This window comes from Danio rerio, chromosome 17, assembly GCF_052040795.2.
Source record: "Danio rerio strain M-AB ecotype USA chromosome 17, GRCz13ab, whole genome shotgun sequence".
Classification (NCBI taxonomy): Eukaryota; Metazoa; Chordata; class Actinopteri; order Cypriniformes; family Danionidae; genus Danio; species Danio rerio.
Window position 1 is genome coordinate 12532442 of NC_141037.1, and position 18530 is coordinate 12550971.

General features: G+C 37.1%; 1 protein-coding gene and 3 non-coding genes across 8 annotated transcripts in view; all 4 read right to left on the reverse strand.

Moving 5' to 3' along the window:
- arid4a (AT-rich interaction domain 4A) overlaps window positions 1–18530 on the reverse strand; it is a 43597-nt gene that overhangs the window by 16212 nt on the left and 8855 nt on the right. For all 5 annotated transcript variants that reach the window (XM_087288640.1, XM_087288639.1, XM_087288637.1 and 2 more), the window contains 12 exon segments: window positions 18130–18259; window positions 12400–12479; window positions 12075–12151; window positions 11804–11970; window positions 9821–9893; window positions 9144–9238; window positions 8642–8739; window positions 6602–6857; window positions 4154–4476; window positions 1425–1604; window positions 536–620; window positions 266–446 (listed from right to left, as the gene is read on the reverse strand). In XM_087288640.1, the coding sequence (XP_087144766.1) occupies window positions 266–446; window positions 536–620; window positions 1425–1604; window positions 4154–4476; window positions 6602–6857; window positions 8642–8739; window positions 9144–9238; window positions 9821–9893; window positions 11804–11970; window positions 12075–12151; window positions 12400–12479; window positions 18130–18259 (1745 nt within the window).
- Window positions 830–911, reverse strand: LOC137488200 (small nucleolar RNA SNORD53/SNORD92). Its single transcript, XR_015514046.1, has one exon. It is a non-coding gene; the product is annotated as a small nucleolar RNA SNORD53/SNORD92 (small nucleolar RNA).
- LOC137488201 (small nucleolar RNA SNORD53/SNORD92) lies at window positions 3880–3961 on the reverse strand. Its single transcript, XR_015514047.1, has one exon. It is a non-coding gene; the product is annotated as a small nucleolar RNA SNORD53/SNORD92 (small nucleolar RNA).
- Window positions 6386–6468, reverse strand: LOC137488202 (small nucleolar RNA SNORD53/SNORD92). Its single transcript, XR_015514048.1, has one exon. It is a non-coding gene; the product is annotated as a small nucleolar RNA SNORD53/SNORD92 (small nucleolar RNA).

Genomic DNA, 18530 nt, shown 5'->3' on the forward strand with positions numbered 1-18530 from the left:
ACACTTCTACTCAAAGCGCAAGTCCCACACACAAATCAAGATCTGTGTCAAGGACTCAACATTTTCTGATGTCTGTATTGAACTGTAATGTCCCTCCTACTTGGAAGCTTGAATCTAGTGTGGCCTGAATCTTAATAGTGATCATCATATGGCGAAATTAAATGTAGCACAAAATTGAGCAGAGGTATCAACAACCTTCCAGTCACCAGACCTAGATTTCTTCTTCAAGTTCAGACGCAGAGCAATTGACTCGGGACAGTCTTACCGTCTCCATTTGGCAGGGCAGAGGCATCTGTGGGCCGCGAGTTTTTACTGCTGGACCGACCCTCGCTGCTGGGGGTTTTGCGAGAGGTGCCAGGAGGGGTGGATTTGAGTGGAGGACGACCTCTTCGAACAACAACTTTAGTCTTGTCCTCCTCTTTTTCCTTTTCTTCGTCTTCTTTATTCTATTGTGAAAGGGAAATAAAAATATCACTGTCAAAGGCTGTCAAAAGAGAAGTCTTGTTTTTGTTTGTAAGATGGATCGGTCGCTCACTTTCACTTTTTTCTTTTGTTTTTTCTTTGTTCCACCCTTATCGACAGGCCATATTATTCGATCTGCCTTGACCCATTCGTCATATCTGTTAGAGACAAAAACATTTCTTGAATGATTTTGTCATCATTCACAAGTCAAATAATAAATCAATTCGATCATTTAAACAGACCTGAACGTTTATTAACAGAAATATTGTCTGTGAGGTTTCAAATTTAACCCATTAAATCTTTTATATTAGACTTGCTAATGGTAACAGATTAAAGTGTAGTATAATCCATGTCAAATGGAAGGAGCTAAATCAGACAGCCAAGAGAAGTGTAACATCACATGACATCAGTCAAGTTAGCGAAACCATTCTCTGGTATCATCATGTTTGACCCCATAAGTTATAGATTTTTAGCAGCACTGTGGCGTTAAATAATATTATGTAATATTTACATGAGAAATTCAGTCATTTCCTCATGTATCCAGACATTTGCACATTTAAAATTGTACATATCCATTGCACAATTAATCTTGAATAGTACATATCCGCTGCACATATACATTTGTAATTATGTTCATATATATCTGCATACTTCTGATTATTATTAGCAACCTATAGACATGTTCATCTACTGTAAATCTCTGATACTAGTTAATACAACATGTATATAATGTTCATAGTACATCCATCTGTAAATATCACCCATAGTTTTTTCTACAATTGTCACTGTATGACTTATACCTGTATCCTGCACTTGCTGCTATTGCACTCAAAGTTAGACCTAAACTGCTTTTCATTGCCTTGTAATTGTACATGTGTAAAGTTGAATCTAATCTAATCGTTTATTACAGTCCATTGAAATAAAAATTACACATCAAATGCAGTCGCACATCAACTCCTCACCTCACATTCCAGCCATAGTAATGCACCAAGTAAAGAACCTCTCCATCATCAGTCTCAGTGTTCTTGATGTTGGCTTCATAGATCTTCTGCGTCTTCCCCTTGCCGTATTTGACCCTGACTTTAGTACCAGCCAGAGAATGCTCAGAGTCTTCACAGCCATCACCCTCCTCTCTCTCGTCTCTGTGAAATAAACGCAAATGATTTTGTTCTTTATCCAGACAGATTATTAAAATCATTAAGACTTTGCTAAATTATATGAATGGTATTTTCTTTTTTGATTACTCTTCATGGTTTGCATATTAAATGCCATGAACATTTCTATAATATACCAGGGAAAATTAAGATTTTTTTTTTAAAAATCACAAAAAATATATATATATATTATGAGGATATCATAGTATTATTGTATAATATTGTGAGAGAGGTGAGACACATAGGCATGGGACTACAACAGTTTTCAAGGTATACCGCAGTTAGGAAAAGTCAAGGGTTTAAAACAGTCAAAATATTCTGCAATACCGTTCCTAAGGTATGTGTACAATTTTTTTTTTTTTAGGACAACAATATCTCCGACAGAAAAGATATCTAAATATGCTGTTTAAAATTTTAAAAATAATCCAATTCTGAAACAAAGACGGCAGAAGTCAATAATTAATTTAGCCTGACATGTTTACTCTTCTTAATTATTTTAAATGTTTCTCTAAATACAATAGATTGTGTTCAAAGGGGAAAAAAAAAAAAGTTTTAGTTTTTTACCCAGACATTTAAAAAACATATTTTAGAGCAGTAATTAGAATACAGTGATATTTTTATCCAAGGTTATCATACCATCAGAATCTTTTATCAGCCCTTGCCCAGGGCCAGACGGAATCTGCGGACGTTTTTTGCCATTTCTGCGGAGAATTTTGGTAAAAATCTGTAGATTTCTGCGGAATTATGTTGGGAGTATCCAGCGGAGTATCAGAACTTACACCTTAATATATTAAATAAAAAGTAATAAATTACTTAAAAAAACTGTATAAATTCAGATTTACACATTTACTCAAGTAAATAAAAATAATTAATAAAGGGCTAAAAATCTGCGGAATTCTACGTGCGCAGATTCCGTGTGGGCCTACCCATGCCTAGAGACGCATGTAATTAGCATACTAAAACAAGGGAGGCGAGACATGTGGTTGTGCGAGTAAAAATGTTTGATACATTCAAGAAGCATGTCTTCTCTGAGCAGGTCAAATAACAGTGCATTCACACCTGTTTTGTTCTGAAACAGGGATTCAAATGGTTACAATGTTACTTTTTGTTCTTGGTGTGGTTCAAAGTGTCTGAACAGACCAAAATAGTTAAAATATGTCAAGTGTGAGTAAACTCTTCTCACATTGGTCATAGTTTAAGGTTTTTTAGGGTCCCACGGATTCCGCTCAGCTGTCATAATGCTCATCATCACAATTTAAAATAGCGACCTTAAAACATAAGCGAAAAAGTGCACTGATTTTGAATTGTGACACCCACAGACACCGTCACCAAATAAAAATTAGACTTTCTAATCAATCTATTGCCCGTCAGTTTTTGAAACATTTAATTAGTTATTTTAAAATAAGATTAAGACATTTAATAACTTTTTTAATTATTAATTATGAGCTTTAAAAAAAAACATTGGCTAGAATTATGCATTATAGACTTAAATTATGGAGAGAAATAACAGATGAACCAGGAATGCAGACAGATCATGAAGCAGATCAATGTTGATCATTCTATCAAGGTGTCAATGCAGAAATGACCAAAATAATTTGTCTAATACAAAATATTGTAAGATTAAATTATGGAAAAAATATCAGATGGTAACTGCAGTCAGTCAATTGTCAATATTAACAATATCGTGTTAATATTTCAGCATGGTTTCACTTTCGTATTTGACATTAAACTCACATTTACCGATATGACATCCCACCCTACTCATTCTCATAGCCATATATATATTACATATCCATAATACAGTATATAGCCTGGTTTGTTGGGTGTTATTTTTTCACTACAATCGATCCACTCTAGAGTTCATTCGATCCACAATCGAGCCGAGACCACCTCATTCAGGCCGTCTCAAAACGAATGTTTTGGTGCAGATCAGAGTGCGATTGCTGAATTCACACATGCCAAATGAACTAAGCTAAAGGGGTAAATGCATCAAGTTCCGAAACAAACGTCTAGGTGTGAAAGTACCCTTAAAGGTTTAGTTCATATCTGACTGACTGTATTAAATGACAAAAGTGATACATGAAGTTTAATCATGATATCGAACACATTGAATCATAATCAAACCATGAAACTACTGTTGGTTCAAACCACTAATATTTACACTTGTATAAGAATTTATGAATGCTAAAAAGAAAATTCTAAGAAGCTTTGGCTCTGTAGAAATGGGGTTCATTCAATTTTTTTTTCAGTTTAAATGCAGAGATTAATCAGACAGCCAAGAGAAGCGTGACATCACATGAAATCAGTCATGCAAGCGAAACCATTCTCTGGTATCATCATTTTTGACTCTGCTGGAACAGGTTCAATTCCCAAGTTTCAAGCCTTATCACACGCATGACAGTTTTCAATTCAAATGCTCCTCAAGAGAGTCATTCAGAGCTTAAATGACATTCGGTACAGCATTTCAGGTCTTGTGTCATCAATTAGAACATTGAAATATTTCTATGGTAAAGCACAGACTATGCTTGCTGACATACCGTTCCCTGAGTCTGGATCTTTCAAAATAATCCTCTTCCTCGTCGTCGTCGTCCTCCTCCTCCTCCTCATCATCTTCATCATCGTCGTCCTGCTCTTCATCATCATTGTCATCATCATCCTCCTCAGAATCCTTATCAGATTCTTCATGACGGCGGCTTCGACGTTTCCCAGGGATCTCCCCATCAGATTTCTCCTTTGGTTCCTCTCCGCTATTTTCTCCAACACTTTGTGTATCCTCCTTTTTTTTCTCCTCTTTTATTTTCTCCTGCTTTAAGGGCTCCATCTCTACTTTCACAGGGGTCGTCAAACACCGCCGCCGACCCTGAGGAGTCAGGCATACAATCAAGAAGTTTAACAAAGAAAAAATTGATTGGAAAGAAATTCGTGAAATATTGCAAACCCATATTCAAATTCATGTTACATGTTCTGTAACGAATGTGTGCGGTTCACTAAAATAAAGTGATTTCTAGTAATGTGCTTTATTTTATAGTCGCAATCTTCTGAGTCCTTTAAAAGGTTGCTGATTACTAGGGTCAAACAGAATCTGCTGACTTCTTTTCTATTTTTGACCAGAAATGTTTAGAAAAAAAAAAAAAAAATCTGATTTATGCATAATATTGCAACTAAAAACCTAAATATGAAATATCTTATGTTTTTAACTTTTATTTAATGTTTACATTACAAATTTAATTAGACCTATTTATTTGGTCAACAAAACAAGTCTCATAATATCTTCTAAAAGACAGAATATATTACTTTACAAATTGTATTGTAAATAAATCGTATGAACATTTCCATATTAGTCAATGATATTACTAAAATCTATTTAAAAACTTAATAAATATAAATTTACATAAATAATTTGCATAAATTTGCATAAATCTCCAGTTGTCTGCATGCGCAAAATGTGCACTATGTTGACCTACTGATAACTTACTCTTAAGTTATCACCATGCTGGAAATCGGTATCAGTCGATACTAAAACTTTTAAAACATCAGCTGCGTCTCGAATGGCACACTATACATGTACTTGTGCACTTTCACACTCTACAGGTTAGTATTTGAATGTAGTGTCATACCAAATGGAACACTAATGCTTTTTTTACCAAGCGGAAATTCAAACCGTTTCCCTGATGAGGTTTGACAGTCGCCAAATTAGTGAAATAAATAACCAAACTACCAAATAATACCTGCCATGAGTTTTAAAGCATTCACCATCGGGAGGCGTATATGTCACTCTCGTAGGAGAATTTTGCTTTTACAATCCAAAATAAATAAAAGTAATCCAACATGAGTGCCCGAAAGCTCTGGCCCTTCCGCTACATTGAGCAAAGCAGCGGCCCGTGTGTTCAACAGTCCACACTTTAATTACCCGGGTGATGCACTTATTCAACTGGCAAAATAAAGTTCACTCATTATTTATAGAGTTTTTAGTGTGAACGCACTACTTATACTATTTAAACTACAAATTGGCGTAGAATAGTGCACAAGTATGCAATGTGGAACGCAGCTATTTCCCGCTAACATTTGAGCATGTTCTGAATCTCTCTCAAACTTCTCTCAACAGAAATGACTGCAATTGGCCCTGAAGATCATCAGTTCAGCAAACTCACCGCTGTTTACTGAGTGTAACCACAGATACAGAGATACTGGAGCATTTTAAGACTGCAACTCATCAGCAGACCAGCTTTTCATCAGCTTATAGACAAACCAGCTGATCGACGTGACTTTAAGAACGCTCAACAGCGCTCAAATGTTAGTGGGAAAAATGGACGTTTTTAATACTGCAGTATTAATTGGTACCGAATTCCAGTATCATGACAACCCAAACTTACTCTAAGGCATAGGATTCAAACTCAATTCCTGAAGGACCGCAGCTCTGCACAGTTTTGCTCCAACCCTAATCAAACACAGCTGATTCAACTAATCAAGGTATCCAAGACTACGAGAGACTATTAAGCAGGTGTGAGTTGCAGGAGGTTGGAGCTAAACTATGCAGAGCTGCGGCCCTCTAGAAATTGAGTTTGAGACCATTGCTCTAAGGAAACTTTTTTAAATTTCTTTTTTAAAAGTAGTGGCCACTTCACTAGCACTGTATAAACCAAGCAGCTTAAGCAAATGATTAATTTCTCCTATTGTGTTCCACATAAGAAAGCAGAATGTTTTCAAATAAAAAAAAAATCCCCCCAAATGACAGACATCCCCTTAAAAAGCAATTAAAACTCAAGAGGTAGATCAGACAGCCAAGAGAAGAGTATCATCACATGACATCAGGTCATAAAAGCGAAACCATTCTCCAGTATCATCATGTGCATTTCCTCCAAATAATTCAGGCACAAAAAAAACAACAACAAAAAAAAAAAAACACTTTGAATGCAAGTGCTATTGCTATACAGCAGGCAGGTCATAGAGCATAAAAATCCCTCATCCTGAGGGCTGACACTCACCCTGGGCGAGCAGACATCTTTGCGTCCTTTTTCGCTCTCAGCATCTGACTCATCAGCGTCTGCCGCAGGTTTGTCCTCGCTGGTTCCAGGCTCCGCTGTAACCTGCTGCATCATCTCATCATTGTTTTCACTCTCTTTTGTCACAGACTTAATGCTCTGCACTTCCGGCTGGACGTCTGGCCGTGGCTCATTGTGATGCACCGTCCTGAACTGGATCTGAGCTGAGCGGCAATACTCCTCGAATCCATACAGGTATCTAAGGTTGAGGTCAAAGAATGAGAAAGATTGCATTTTAATCTCGAACTTGATAATAAAAGCAGGTTATTGTTAAAGTTAAAGTCAGGGCTCGAAGTTAACCCTTTTGCTTGGTTGCACTGGCACTCCATACATTAAAATTTAGGATCACCAGCCAAAATTGTCGCACCCACCAACTATGAGCACCGTTACTACAAGTTTTATATGAACAGGTTTAATGCATTTAATCAACACTAATCAAAACTAACTAACAAACAAAAAATATTTGCACAAACATTGACATATAGCTTATCATTTGCATATGTCATCTTAATAGCAATACCAGTCTTTTCATGAGCTGCAATATTAGTGAATGCAAGCCCTTTGGCGATGCTGTACGTGGGGTTACATTTTACATATAGCTGCCACTTGCACAGCTGACAGCATCCTGACGATTAAATGATGGATTAAACACTACCTCTAGTGCTTAAAATATATAGAAGTGGCAAACGCCGTTACCTGCAACTCTCACAATGGCTTTACAGTGAATGCTTTAGTCATTTTCATAGCGAACTTTAACCCAATGGAACTCTTATCCCCTCTTCAAAAGTGTAAATGTATTAACATTTACCATGATCGCTAATCTGATGTGCCAGTATTTGTAACTTTAGGTGGTTTCTAAAACTAAATTTGGCAGTGTTGTTTTCATTCCCATCTTCAGCCCTTTACATTTTTGCCATTGTTGCTGCCTGTCATCTTAAGGGAGAAGGCACTGACTGAGTGAGTGAAAGCTGATATTAAACTATCTATTCGCATTCAGTTCTAGAGCAGTGAGCCAATCAGAAGAGCTTGAAGGCAGGGCTTTGTTTATTGCTACAGACAAGTTGCATGTTAATTTGCTAAAAGAAAAGACAAGTTAATTTATGTGAAATCGTAAATATAATTACGTTGCTTTTTTTTTGCTATTTAGTTCATAACATCAGTTTAAACCTTTATGAAGTTTTAAAAAATAAAATCAGTTGTTCACAAATAATAATGCAAATAAAATATCACTGTTAATCTATTCTCAAAGTTGGGTTGGGAGCTGGGTCTATTCTACGCAAGCTATGATGACTTTCACCTTGATATTTTAGTGTGGATGTATACCTGACTGGTGAGCTGTCTGACAAAAAAAAAAAAAAAAAAAAAAAAAAGATTACAGTGAGATTAATCTAGATAAATATTAATATATGCCCACCTGTTATAAAAAATATAAGATTTGAAACTATTTATAGGCCTATATATATATATATATATATATATATATATATATATATATAGGTTATCATACTCCAAATCTAAAGAGTTACCGATTATTGATATCGGGCCGAAAATCCATATCGGGGCAAGCCTGAACTCCTTCTGAAGTCCTCTCTTTTGTAAAGATTGTAGAGTTTCTATTGTCTTGCCTTTACACAAGTAATTTTTTCCAAATTTAAAACTAAAACTGAAAAAAATATTTGGTGTACGGCATAATTAATTGCTAGGCAATCACTGCAAAGTTAATTTACTGTAAACTGGCTTTTTGTTCAGTTGTTTACACTGAAAGGTCAAAAATACAGTCCACAGCATGCAACAGATGCACTAATAAAAGAGAAAATCTAGAATTTTCTTTTAATCATCATTTAATGATCTACAGTGCAGCGAAAGTCACCTTTAAAAGTGTAAAATTGTCTTCAGTTTGTGTCTACGACAGAAAAAGAACACTAGCTGCTGAGCAAACAAATACAGTCCTGTACAGCAGGATTTGTGAGAGCTTGCACTTACTTTCTGTAGGCAGTTTTCACATTGTATGAGGCAGCAGAGTTCAGCACGGGAATGCCGAGATCCATGTAGATCTGTTTCCAAATAGAACCACTCTCAATCTAAAAAAAGAAGAAAAAAAAGACAAAAATAAACAAACAAGTCTTTTCATTTTAGTCTTTTTGGTGACTAAAAGCACTAATTCTGGTTTTTAAGAGCTGGTAGTGTTGTGCATATACGTCTACCACACCCAAAGATCAGAAAGCTTAGAGAAGCATGACATCACTTGGACAAGCGCAACCGTTTTAACAATTATCACCACTCCAAACTTTAAAATGTAATTACACTCAATAACAGTCACAGAACATTAATTTGATAAACAAGTCTTTTTTTTTTTCATCTTAGTCCAGCTGAACTTCAGAAATTTAATCAGTGGCCACTTTCGCTTCATATTTTTTGGCAAGATCCCACTTCCCATTTGCCAGAGTCCAATAAACAAGAGGGTGGGAACGCTTCGAACACTCACATTGTCACAGCCTCCGTGAATATGTACCAATCGGAAGAGCTTGAAGAGGTTGAGATCCTTGTAGCCAAGTACTGGAGGTTTGTTAATTGGTGTCCCTGGAAGGAAAGCAAAGATGCAGAGAAGCGTTAAACTAAAATATTGCCAAGCATAACTGGTCATGAAATAGTCCTAAAAAAAAATTTGAGAAATAAATAAGCTTTTGAAAGCCACACACAGATTATAAAAGACATCCCACCTAGAGCTGCACAATATTGGAAAAATCTGAAATTGCGATATTTTGTATATCTGCGATACATGGAGATACTGTTGTCCTAAAAAAAAAAAAAATTAAGTAAAAAATAAAAAAATAAATCTTACTCATACCCTAGGAACGTTATTACAAAAAATTCTGAGGGTTTTAAACCTTGACTTTTCCAAACCACGGTATACCTTGAAAACGGTTATCGTCCCATGCCTACTATAATCCCAAATCAACATAGCAGATCTTGTGATGCGACTATTGCGGATGCACACATTTTAATAATCCCAAATCAACATAGCAGATCTTGCGATGCGACTACTGTGGATGCACACATTTTAATATCATATTGTGCAGCCCTAATCCCACCCATGATATACATCATTCAGCCAGCCCAATGAAAATAGTTTCATCTCAGCTGGTGAGGTGAAAGTATTACCTCTGTCCTCCATGAACTTGTAAAGCTGTTGTAGAAAGTGGTCCCTTTCCTCTGGATCTGGCTCATCATCAGGCTGGATAAGAGAAAAGTACAACATCAGAATCTGAGGTGTGGAATTATCACATACCTTACTTTTTCACAAACCATGGATCTTTTACAGTGAATTATGCTTTTTTTGGCTGAACTGTCCCTTTAACAATTTATTTACTAACTGGACGGTAATAAATGTGATTCTTTTTGAACATTCAATAAATGCAACTCTTCTTGAATGTTCAAAAAGCATTGCGTTTATTACCTTCTCATTGATGTAATAGACAATTCTTTTTGAATGATTTTAAAATGTGTTAGATGGATGGATAAACAGATAGATGAATAGACAGATAGATGAAAAGATCAAATTGGTCATATATTACCATAATTTAGGTTTTTGTTGTGTATATTTAATTACAAATTTGTCAGAACAACCAATCATGTAATTGCATCCCTTCATCTCTCAATATCCAGTCACAAACACAACACCGTAACAGTTGTCAGAGATGAACGTGCCTGAAAGTGAGTCAGGCTAATTTACCAACCACTCCTACTGATTCACAACAGCTTAAGAATTATTAACAAGAACCGGCTCATAGTAGTCATTAGTTTCTGAATGGAATTACCCTCGTCATAGTATATTAGTGGCAGTGTAAAAGCATCAAAAAAAATAGCTGTGATGGTAACAACGACATTTTAGTACAAGTGTCTTCCAGCAAGAATGCACATTCAAGGATTATAACGCTTAAGCAAACTTCAAAATAATATTAAATAATAAATAAATAAAAAAATATGAGGAAGTTCTTGCCTAAAGGTTTGTTTGCAGTAAATCTTCAAAACACTACCTCAAACCTTGCATCTTAAATTCTGCCTATAGCATTAAAGTGAGGCATTTCTGTACAGCACAGGAGAGACAACTCAGCAAAAGCGCTTTGCTGCACCAAGCATCAAATCAGCAGCATTTTTAATGATCCCATTCATTTACAACAAAGGAAATATTAGGATTTACTAATAAACATCCTATTAAAAATGCACAACCTTTAAAACTACAACTTCAAAAAAATAGGACATCTGATTACAAAACATTTTTTTAATTTTAAAGAGATGTAGTTTAGCATTTCCCTAGACTAAAAGTTAAACTGATGGCTTTCTAAATGCAAAATTCATTTAAAAAAAAACAAAAAAAAAACAAAAAACAACCCAACGCTTCCAACGAATGTTTCTACTTATCTTTTCACATGCTGGCCTTATAATTGTGCAACGTGCACAAAGTTCCCCAGTGAGGAGAGAAGAGTCTTTGAGATGAGATCAGCCCTGCCCACCATCAGAACTGGCACACCTCCACTGGGCCTCAGCCAATCCCGCCGCCTTTTCACAACCAAAAGAAATGAGTGCGGTTGCCATGGGAACTTGTCGGAAAAACCAAGCAAATGGCCATTTGTCCAAACTCAGAGAGCAGGAAGAATGAGACATTGTTGTCCAGAGCCTGGGGGCTTTCCCACATGCTGGGACCATTCAGTGGGCTTAATCAAGGTGTACGAGAACACGAGATGTAAAGGGCCGATGGAATGTCTTCACAAATCAACATAAATACCAACACTGGGGCTCTTGGAGTCACCACTGGAAGCAAATGGCGTAGTACTGCTTTGGCACACCTGGTGCCTAGCTCTGGCAGACCCTTTAATCAGAGAAATCCCTGCAAAACTACATGCCAATCAATGGAGAATAAGAAACAAGTATCCAAGCAAGAGCAAAGTCTCAAATACCATAATAAAATGGGGGAGAAACTAATCAAACAAGAGTGCAACTTTCCCAACTTAACCGACTACTGATAAAAAAATAAAGTAGTAATACATCAAAACCATCATAACTCACCACAACTTCTGAAAGAAAACCCATCTATGGGGAAAAAAAGGCAAAGAAATGAAAATGACAGTAGTGCTGGAGTCTTACTTCCTCTGGTTCTGGCTCCTTCTCCTCTTCTTCACCCTCTTTGCCTTCACCATCTTCATCTTCATCGTCTTCATCACTGCTGGAAGATTCGAGGATCTCGCTCAAGTCTACTTTCCACCTGTCAGGGATTTGTCTGTTCTGTAGAAAGAGCTTTGCTGCTTCACACCCTGGCAAAAGCAACAAAAAAAGGACAAAAAGAACGAGTAAGAGATGAAACTTTGACCTGGAAACATTCAAGTGAACAGAGGGCAGCTAATCTTGGGTCTTGTACCTTTTCTTAGGGAATACTCAGGTTTGGACAGGGTATCAATGTTTACTTCCTTAACATCTTTGCGTGCAACGGTGTGACTGCAGAACACAAACAGAGATACATCAGAGAGAAAACAACAACAACAACAAGTAAATGTTACAATAAATTATTAAATATAATTCATAACAAAACAAATCACATAAAATGTAAAACATCTGCATTGAAGTTCTTGAAAATACTTAAGGAAAGCTTTTAAACATGGAATAATGTCTACCAACAAAACAGTCACAAGATAGTTAAAGACTTTGGTGTGTCAATGTCAAAGCTACTCTTCATTGCTACTTACAATTTGGAATCAGCAAATGATCTCACTAAACATTGGTCCTTTTTGACAGTTAGGTCATCATTGCAGCTTGGAGATATCACCTGAAAAAGAGAACATTGAAGCGAGCGAGTCTTTACCAGTGTCGAAATACTAGAATTAAAGATTTAAGTCTTAATTGATAATTTCATCATGAATATATATATATTAAAAAAAATAAATAAATAAAAATCATTGTCTGATGCATAAATTCCCACCTGAATTAGTATTTTTTTCCTATCGGTTTCAAGCACATTTGGAAAACTCTTTTCTAATTTCTAAAATCTTTTCTAAATTATTTTCTAATTTTTTATGAATCGTGCATTTGCATTCGCGAGGGTAAATAACAGTAGCATTTAAAGTATTTGCATGATTTCTGTCATTGTCAGCACTATCAAATTTTGTGCCTTATAGCAGCTATCTTGGCTATTAGAAATGAGCTGTAAGTACAAATGCTGGTCATTGGGTGAAATCTAATCCAGTGACGCACTGAGCCAAAGACACACCGTGCCGATTTGTACATTCTGTATCTGCGCGAGCCAGTAGTTTATTGCCTCATTACACAAAAAGAAACCCAAAACTGTGATCCACATATGCAAACCACAATACTAACAGCGTATAGTGCCATTTTTACAGTACTTGTCACTCACCAAGAAGGGCTTCGCTCATGCAAATATGTCTGGCAATCTAATACAGGTTTCACCAAACTTGTTTCTGGAGGGCTGGTGTCGTGCAGAGTTTAGCTACAACCCTAATCAAACACACCTGAACAAGCTAATCAAGGTCTTATGCCATGGTCACACTAGAGCAGGGGTGCCCAATCACAGTCCTGGAGGGCCGATGTCCTGCATAGTTTAAATCCAACCCCAATCGGACACACCTGGGCAAGCTAATCAAGCTCTAAGTAGGCTTGCTAGCAACATCCAGGCAGGTGTGTTGAGGCAACTTGGAGCCAAACCTTGCAGGACATTGGCCCACCAAAAGTCTATGAGGCAAAAAGTGCAGTGTGACTGCGGCTTTTCAAGGTATAGTAGAAACTTCCAGGCAGGTGTGTTGAGGCAAGCTGGACACTGACTCACCAGGACCAACATTGGTGACCCCAGATCTAATAAGTTTACATTGTTTGCAAATATTTGAAAAATGCTACAAAATACAGCAGAACAACCAATCAGAGTGCTCTTTCATAAACCGCTGACTCCATACTACATGCTAAGGGTTTCTGCAGATATTACATTGTCAAATTTAAGACTTTAAGTATTAAATTTAAGACCCATGTCACTATCAAAAAAATCACATAAACATAAAAAGAAAATACAAAACCACTAAATTAGTCGTAAAATACATGTATTCAGATTGAACAGTACAAAAAGGCATGTGAAATGCACCATTGAAGTACAGAAAAAAGCTTAAAGCTGATTTGTACTTTCGCCTAACACCGCATCGCGCACCACACAAAACAAACGAGGCTTTTATCCTTGACGCGTTCGCCATAGAGATATTCTTTTAAATGACAGGGGTGGTCAAAAGAAACAGACAGTAAAATCAGACGGATAAACAGAGAAGTAGAAAGTTTCCGGAACTACGTCATAACATTGATATCATTGAAAATTTTTTAAATAATTGTTTTTAATAATTTTTCTTAATTATTATGATGATTATAAAGATTTTTATAACCATTCAAGATTTTTTAAAATCAAACTTTGATGCATCTTTTGCTTTAAATCATATCTCGGACAATTCTACCTATTAAAGTTAAATATTAATAGCAACAGAACATGAGTTGCTCTACAATTATATTTTTATTATGGCAAGCATAAAAGCAAAAAAAAAAAAAAAAAAAAAAAAAAGTACACTTACTAAAAATACAGACTTTAATTTATTTTTTTGCCCACTCCACAATTCACACATTACTGGCTGGTTAGTTTCTGTCCTATACTGATATGCTAAAAAGGCAATAATGGTCCAACATTCCTGACCATCATCACCAATAGAGCCTAGAAAAACAGGGCATCGGTATATTATAGACCGATGGGTTTAAAAATTCTTTTCCAGTTATCAAAGACATAATTAGTTACCTAATTTTTGTTTGTAACTTGTAAATTGTTTTAAGTTCAAAATTGTAGTCTATACATGCGTGTAAAACCTATGAATAGTGGAAAAACATTCTGTAATATTAAAACCACCTGGGTCTCTACTTTTGCATGGCCTCTTATTTTGTTTAAACAAACTTATGCCTCAGGTTTTTCCAAACTTTTACAAAAAGTTCCTCCTTTCCCACAGCTGTTGCAATTTCTAGCCAAGAATTGTTGGTCATCTGGTTCTCCCTATGATCACGCATGGACGGATCATGAAGATGTCTGTACAGTCATACCTGTTTCAGACAAAATATCTTCAAAGTGATTCATATTCAACTCAAATCAACCACGGCGCCGCACATCTTAAAATATTGTGCGCTCCGCTAGCCGAAATCATTCTCGCACACCCAAAGCGAACCTCCGCAAACACATCGATGATGTCACATTCGTCATGCGCAATGAGTTCAATAACAAAAAGCTGATTGGCGATTGGATGTTGGTATCATTTGTAGTTGTAATACTGCAAATAACATTAGGACTAGTGAAATAAAGAACTACAACATCACAAAAACAAGCAACAACAAAAAAGAATTTAAATGAGCAATAGAAGTAGCGTTACATGTACATCAAAAAATAGGACCTGTGCAAAATATTTAAGACCTAGAACAGCGAATTTAAGACCCCGCAGAAACTCTGATGCTGAATCGAGCAAACACACTCTAATTTGAACCTGATGAAAGGCAATGTGTGGACCTCTGCTTTTTGATTTTAAAAGTTGAGTGGAAAAATTGTCTTTTTGCACATTTAAAATGAAGTTAGAGATTTTGTTTATTCCTCTTATATACGTGCTGTTCAACACAAGCCAACTACATTTTAGTGCCCTTCCTTAGTCTTCCTGTTTAAGGCAAATAGAAAGACAAAAAAGTAAAAATGTGGCACACAGTGGTGGCACTTCTTGGAGAAAGCGGTTTGACAGATGTTTCTGAAACTGTTCCTCTCACAGCTGCCATCGTTGTGTTAAGAGGTACACATGAGCAGCATGACCTCTATGAGTGTGACACATTTACAATCCTGCCTGCTGCACTGCTGGGGTGTTGGAGGTTTCGAAAACAGTATTCTGTCACACTGTGAGTACAGTACACTTATATTCTTTTGACTTATATGTAACTTATAATAAACATCTTTTTCATCTACACCAGGGGTCTCAAACTCACGGCCCGCGGGCCATTTGCGGCCCTCAGTGCAATATTTTGTGGCCCGCGCCGACCGCTGTACTCTGACAGAATCAGCGGAGCGCTCCCCGCTATCCGTACACAGCGCGCTTGTCACTCAGTGCGCGTTGTCGCGCGCGTTCTGATCAGCTGTGTTGTCGCGCGCGTACTCAAGAGCGGTGTTATCGCGCGCCTACTGAAGGGCGGGACCGAGGGTGTGTCGCGTCGCGGGGGCACTTTTGATCATTTTGGAAGGGCACTTTCTATGCAAGACTAAAAAGGGCATGTGCTCTGTACAGGTTGAGCCCTATGTGTGCACATGCCTGCCCTGCATCTTATATATATTGATATTATAGGTAGATACAGACTGATGTGACTGGAGTGGGGGTGTTTTATTTATATATATATATATATATATATATATACGCCTTTTTTTTTTAGGTGAGGGAATGGAAGTTTTGAGTGAGTTCCCCCACTTTTTTCCCTAGGACTTCAATAAGTCAAAGTACAGGTCTAGACTTAATGATGATCATCTTCAAGCCATACTGAGGATCTCAACTGCTTCCGCTCTAAAGCCAAATGTGGTTCAGATTTGTGAGAAGAAGCGCTGTCAAGTTTCTGGCAGCAAGGAGTAGGCAAAAGATGCCATGTTCAGAAGAACTGTTCATAACTTCACTCAATGTTCTATTAATGTCCAGGACACTTCATGTTCAGAAGAAATAATTAAAACTGTTAATAATGACATTTGAGGACTTTTTTTTGTGAAATCCCTTATGCGGCCCAGCCTCACCCAGACTTTGCCTCCTGCGGCCCCCAGGTAAATTGAGTTAGAGACCCCTGATCTACACCATTTGATTCCAATGCAGTCGCTATGCAGTTACAACATTAAAACTAGAGCATTACTTTTATCATTCACTATAATCACGAATAACAGGTTTAAGTGTAATTTACCCACCAAAATAAATTACAATCAGCAATTTTCAACAGCAGCAGTTCAACATCTCCAGACTGGTTCTATTTATATTATTTAAAAATATGTGTTGTTCCAAACCTTAGTCCCTATTATTTATCAGGGGTCGCCACAGCGGAATGAAATCACCAACTTGTCCAGCCTATATTTTACACAGCGCATGCCCTTCCAGCTGCAACCCAGTACTGGAAAACACCCACAGACTCTAGCATACACTACAGCCAATTTATCGATAACGCATGTCTTTGGACTGTGGGGGAAATCAGAACACCCGGAGGAAACCTAAGCAAACACAGGGAAAACATGCAAACGCCACACAGAAATGCCAACTGGCTTAGCCAAGACTCAAACCAGCGATCCGCTCGCTGTGCTGCAACAGTGCTAGGTACTGAGCCACCATGGCACCTCAGATCCAAACCAACATACATTCAAAAATTCCAGTCTATTCTTATTAAAGCAATCACTTGAGCACAGAAAATTCCTCTCACAAGCAATGGATACCATAGTTGCCGCTACATACATTCTTCCGTGGCGGGGCGCCACACCAAAATTCATCCTGCCACAGCTACATTACAGCATCTTATTCAAACTCTTCAGTCGTGTTTTTTTTAATAGTGGGTTATAATCGCATCAAAACGTATTAAAAGGTAAGTGAATTATAAAAGCGCAAACTTTTCTGTAACCGTAGTAGTGCTGTGCGCTATTTGTTTAACCCTTACAGATGACATGCTGACTGACTGACTGACAGGTGCGTGATGCACGAGGCCAGCAAACACAACGTAGCTTTCAGTTAATATGAACAGTTTTTTAAAAGATACTTTATAGATAAAGGGCTAAGGCTCTGCATATTATGACTTTATCTTGCTGGAGTTTATAGCCGTTCACTTTACATCAGGAAGCATTAATGCCGCTCTGTAGGTCCAAGCCAATCTAATAAATGTTGGAGACCTACTCGTTACAAAAACGCCCTACATTTCACTTCAGCAACGATTATTTGAGAGCGCACAACAAAATGCACCTGAACAGCGTATATTTAAGGGTGTGCAAAAAGTTTTGTGCATGAACAGAGGAAATCGGCACGCAGGCAAACAGATTTGCATGATCATATTACGTGAATGGGATCTTGACTTGTAATACTGCGCTCACGACATTTGTCATTGAAATAACGCCATGCGTAGTTTGTGGATGTATGTAAAAAAAGGCCTGCCGCCACAGCTGTAAAAAAGTCCTAGAGGAAACACAATGTTTCTGTTAAGTTGTTGGCTTTACAACTACGCGCGATAAAAAGTGGAGTTATGAATTCAAAAATATTCCTATTTTTTGCTCCCAGGGAAAAACAACAGGAAAAAGGTTTTAAACAGAAAGACAGCGACAAAAATCCCTATTTTAAAGAAATTCTAAAAATCTTGCTTAAAAAAAAACAAGTTTAAAAAAAGATGTAAATGAATTAAAGACTCACCAGGACGCAGAGCCATGAATCATCAGGTTCACTCTGAACACAGGCAACTTTCCCCAAAAGATCATCATTAAGCCTTCTCTTATCATCATCGTCATCTTCACTTGATGAGGACTCCTTCTCATCTTCCGCACTGCATTGCAACAGAGAGAACCAACATTTAAAACAGGCTCTCTTTCACATCAAAAACACAGATCAGAGAAGCTAAACTGTATTTGGGCACATAGTATAATAAATAAAATAGAAACAGCCGAAATAATGTTAATATCAACTTTAAATACAACTGAGAATCAGCAGTTTAAATACTGACTCAGAATACTGTGCTTTCCTGAATTCCAAGTATAATAGTCATTTTGCTATTAGGACGCAAGTGTAATGAATGCAGAAACAACAACAACGTGATT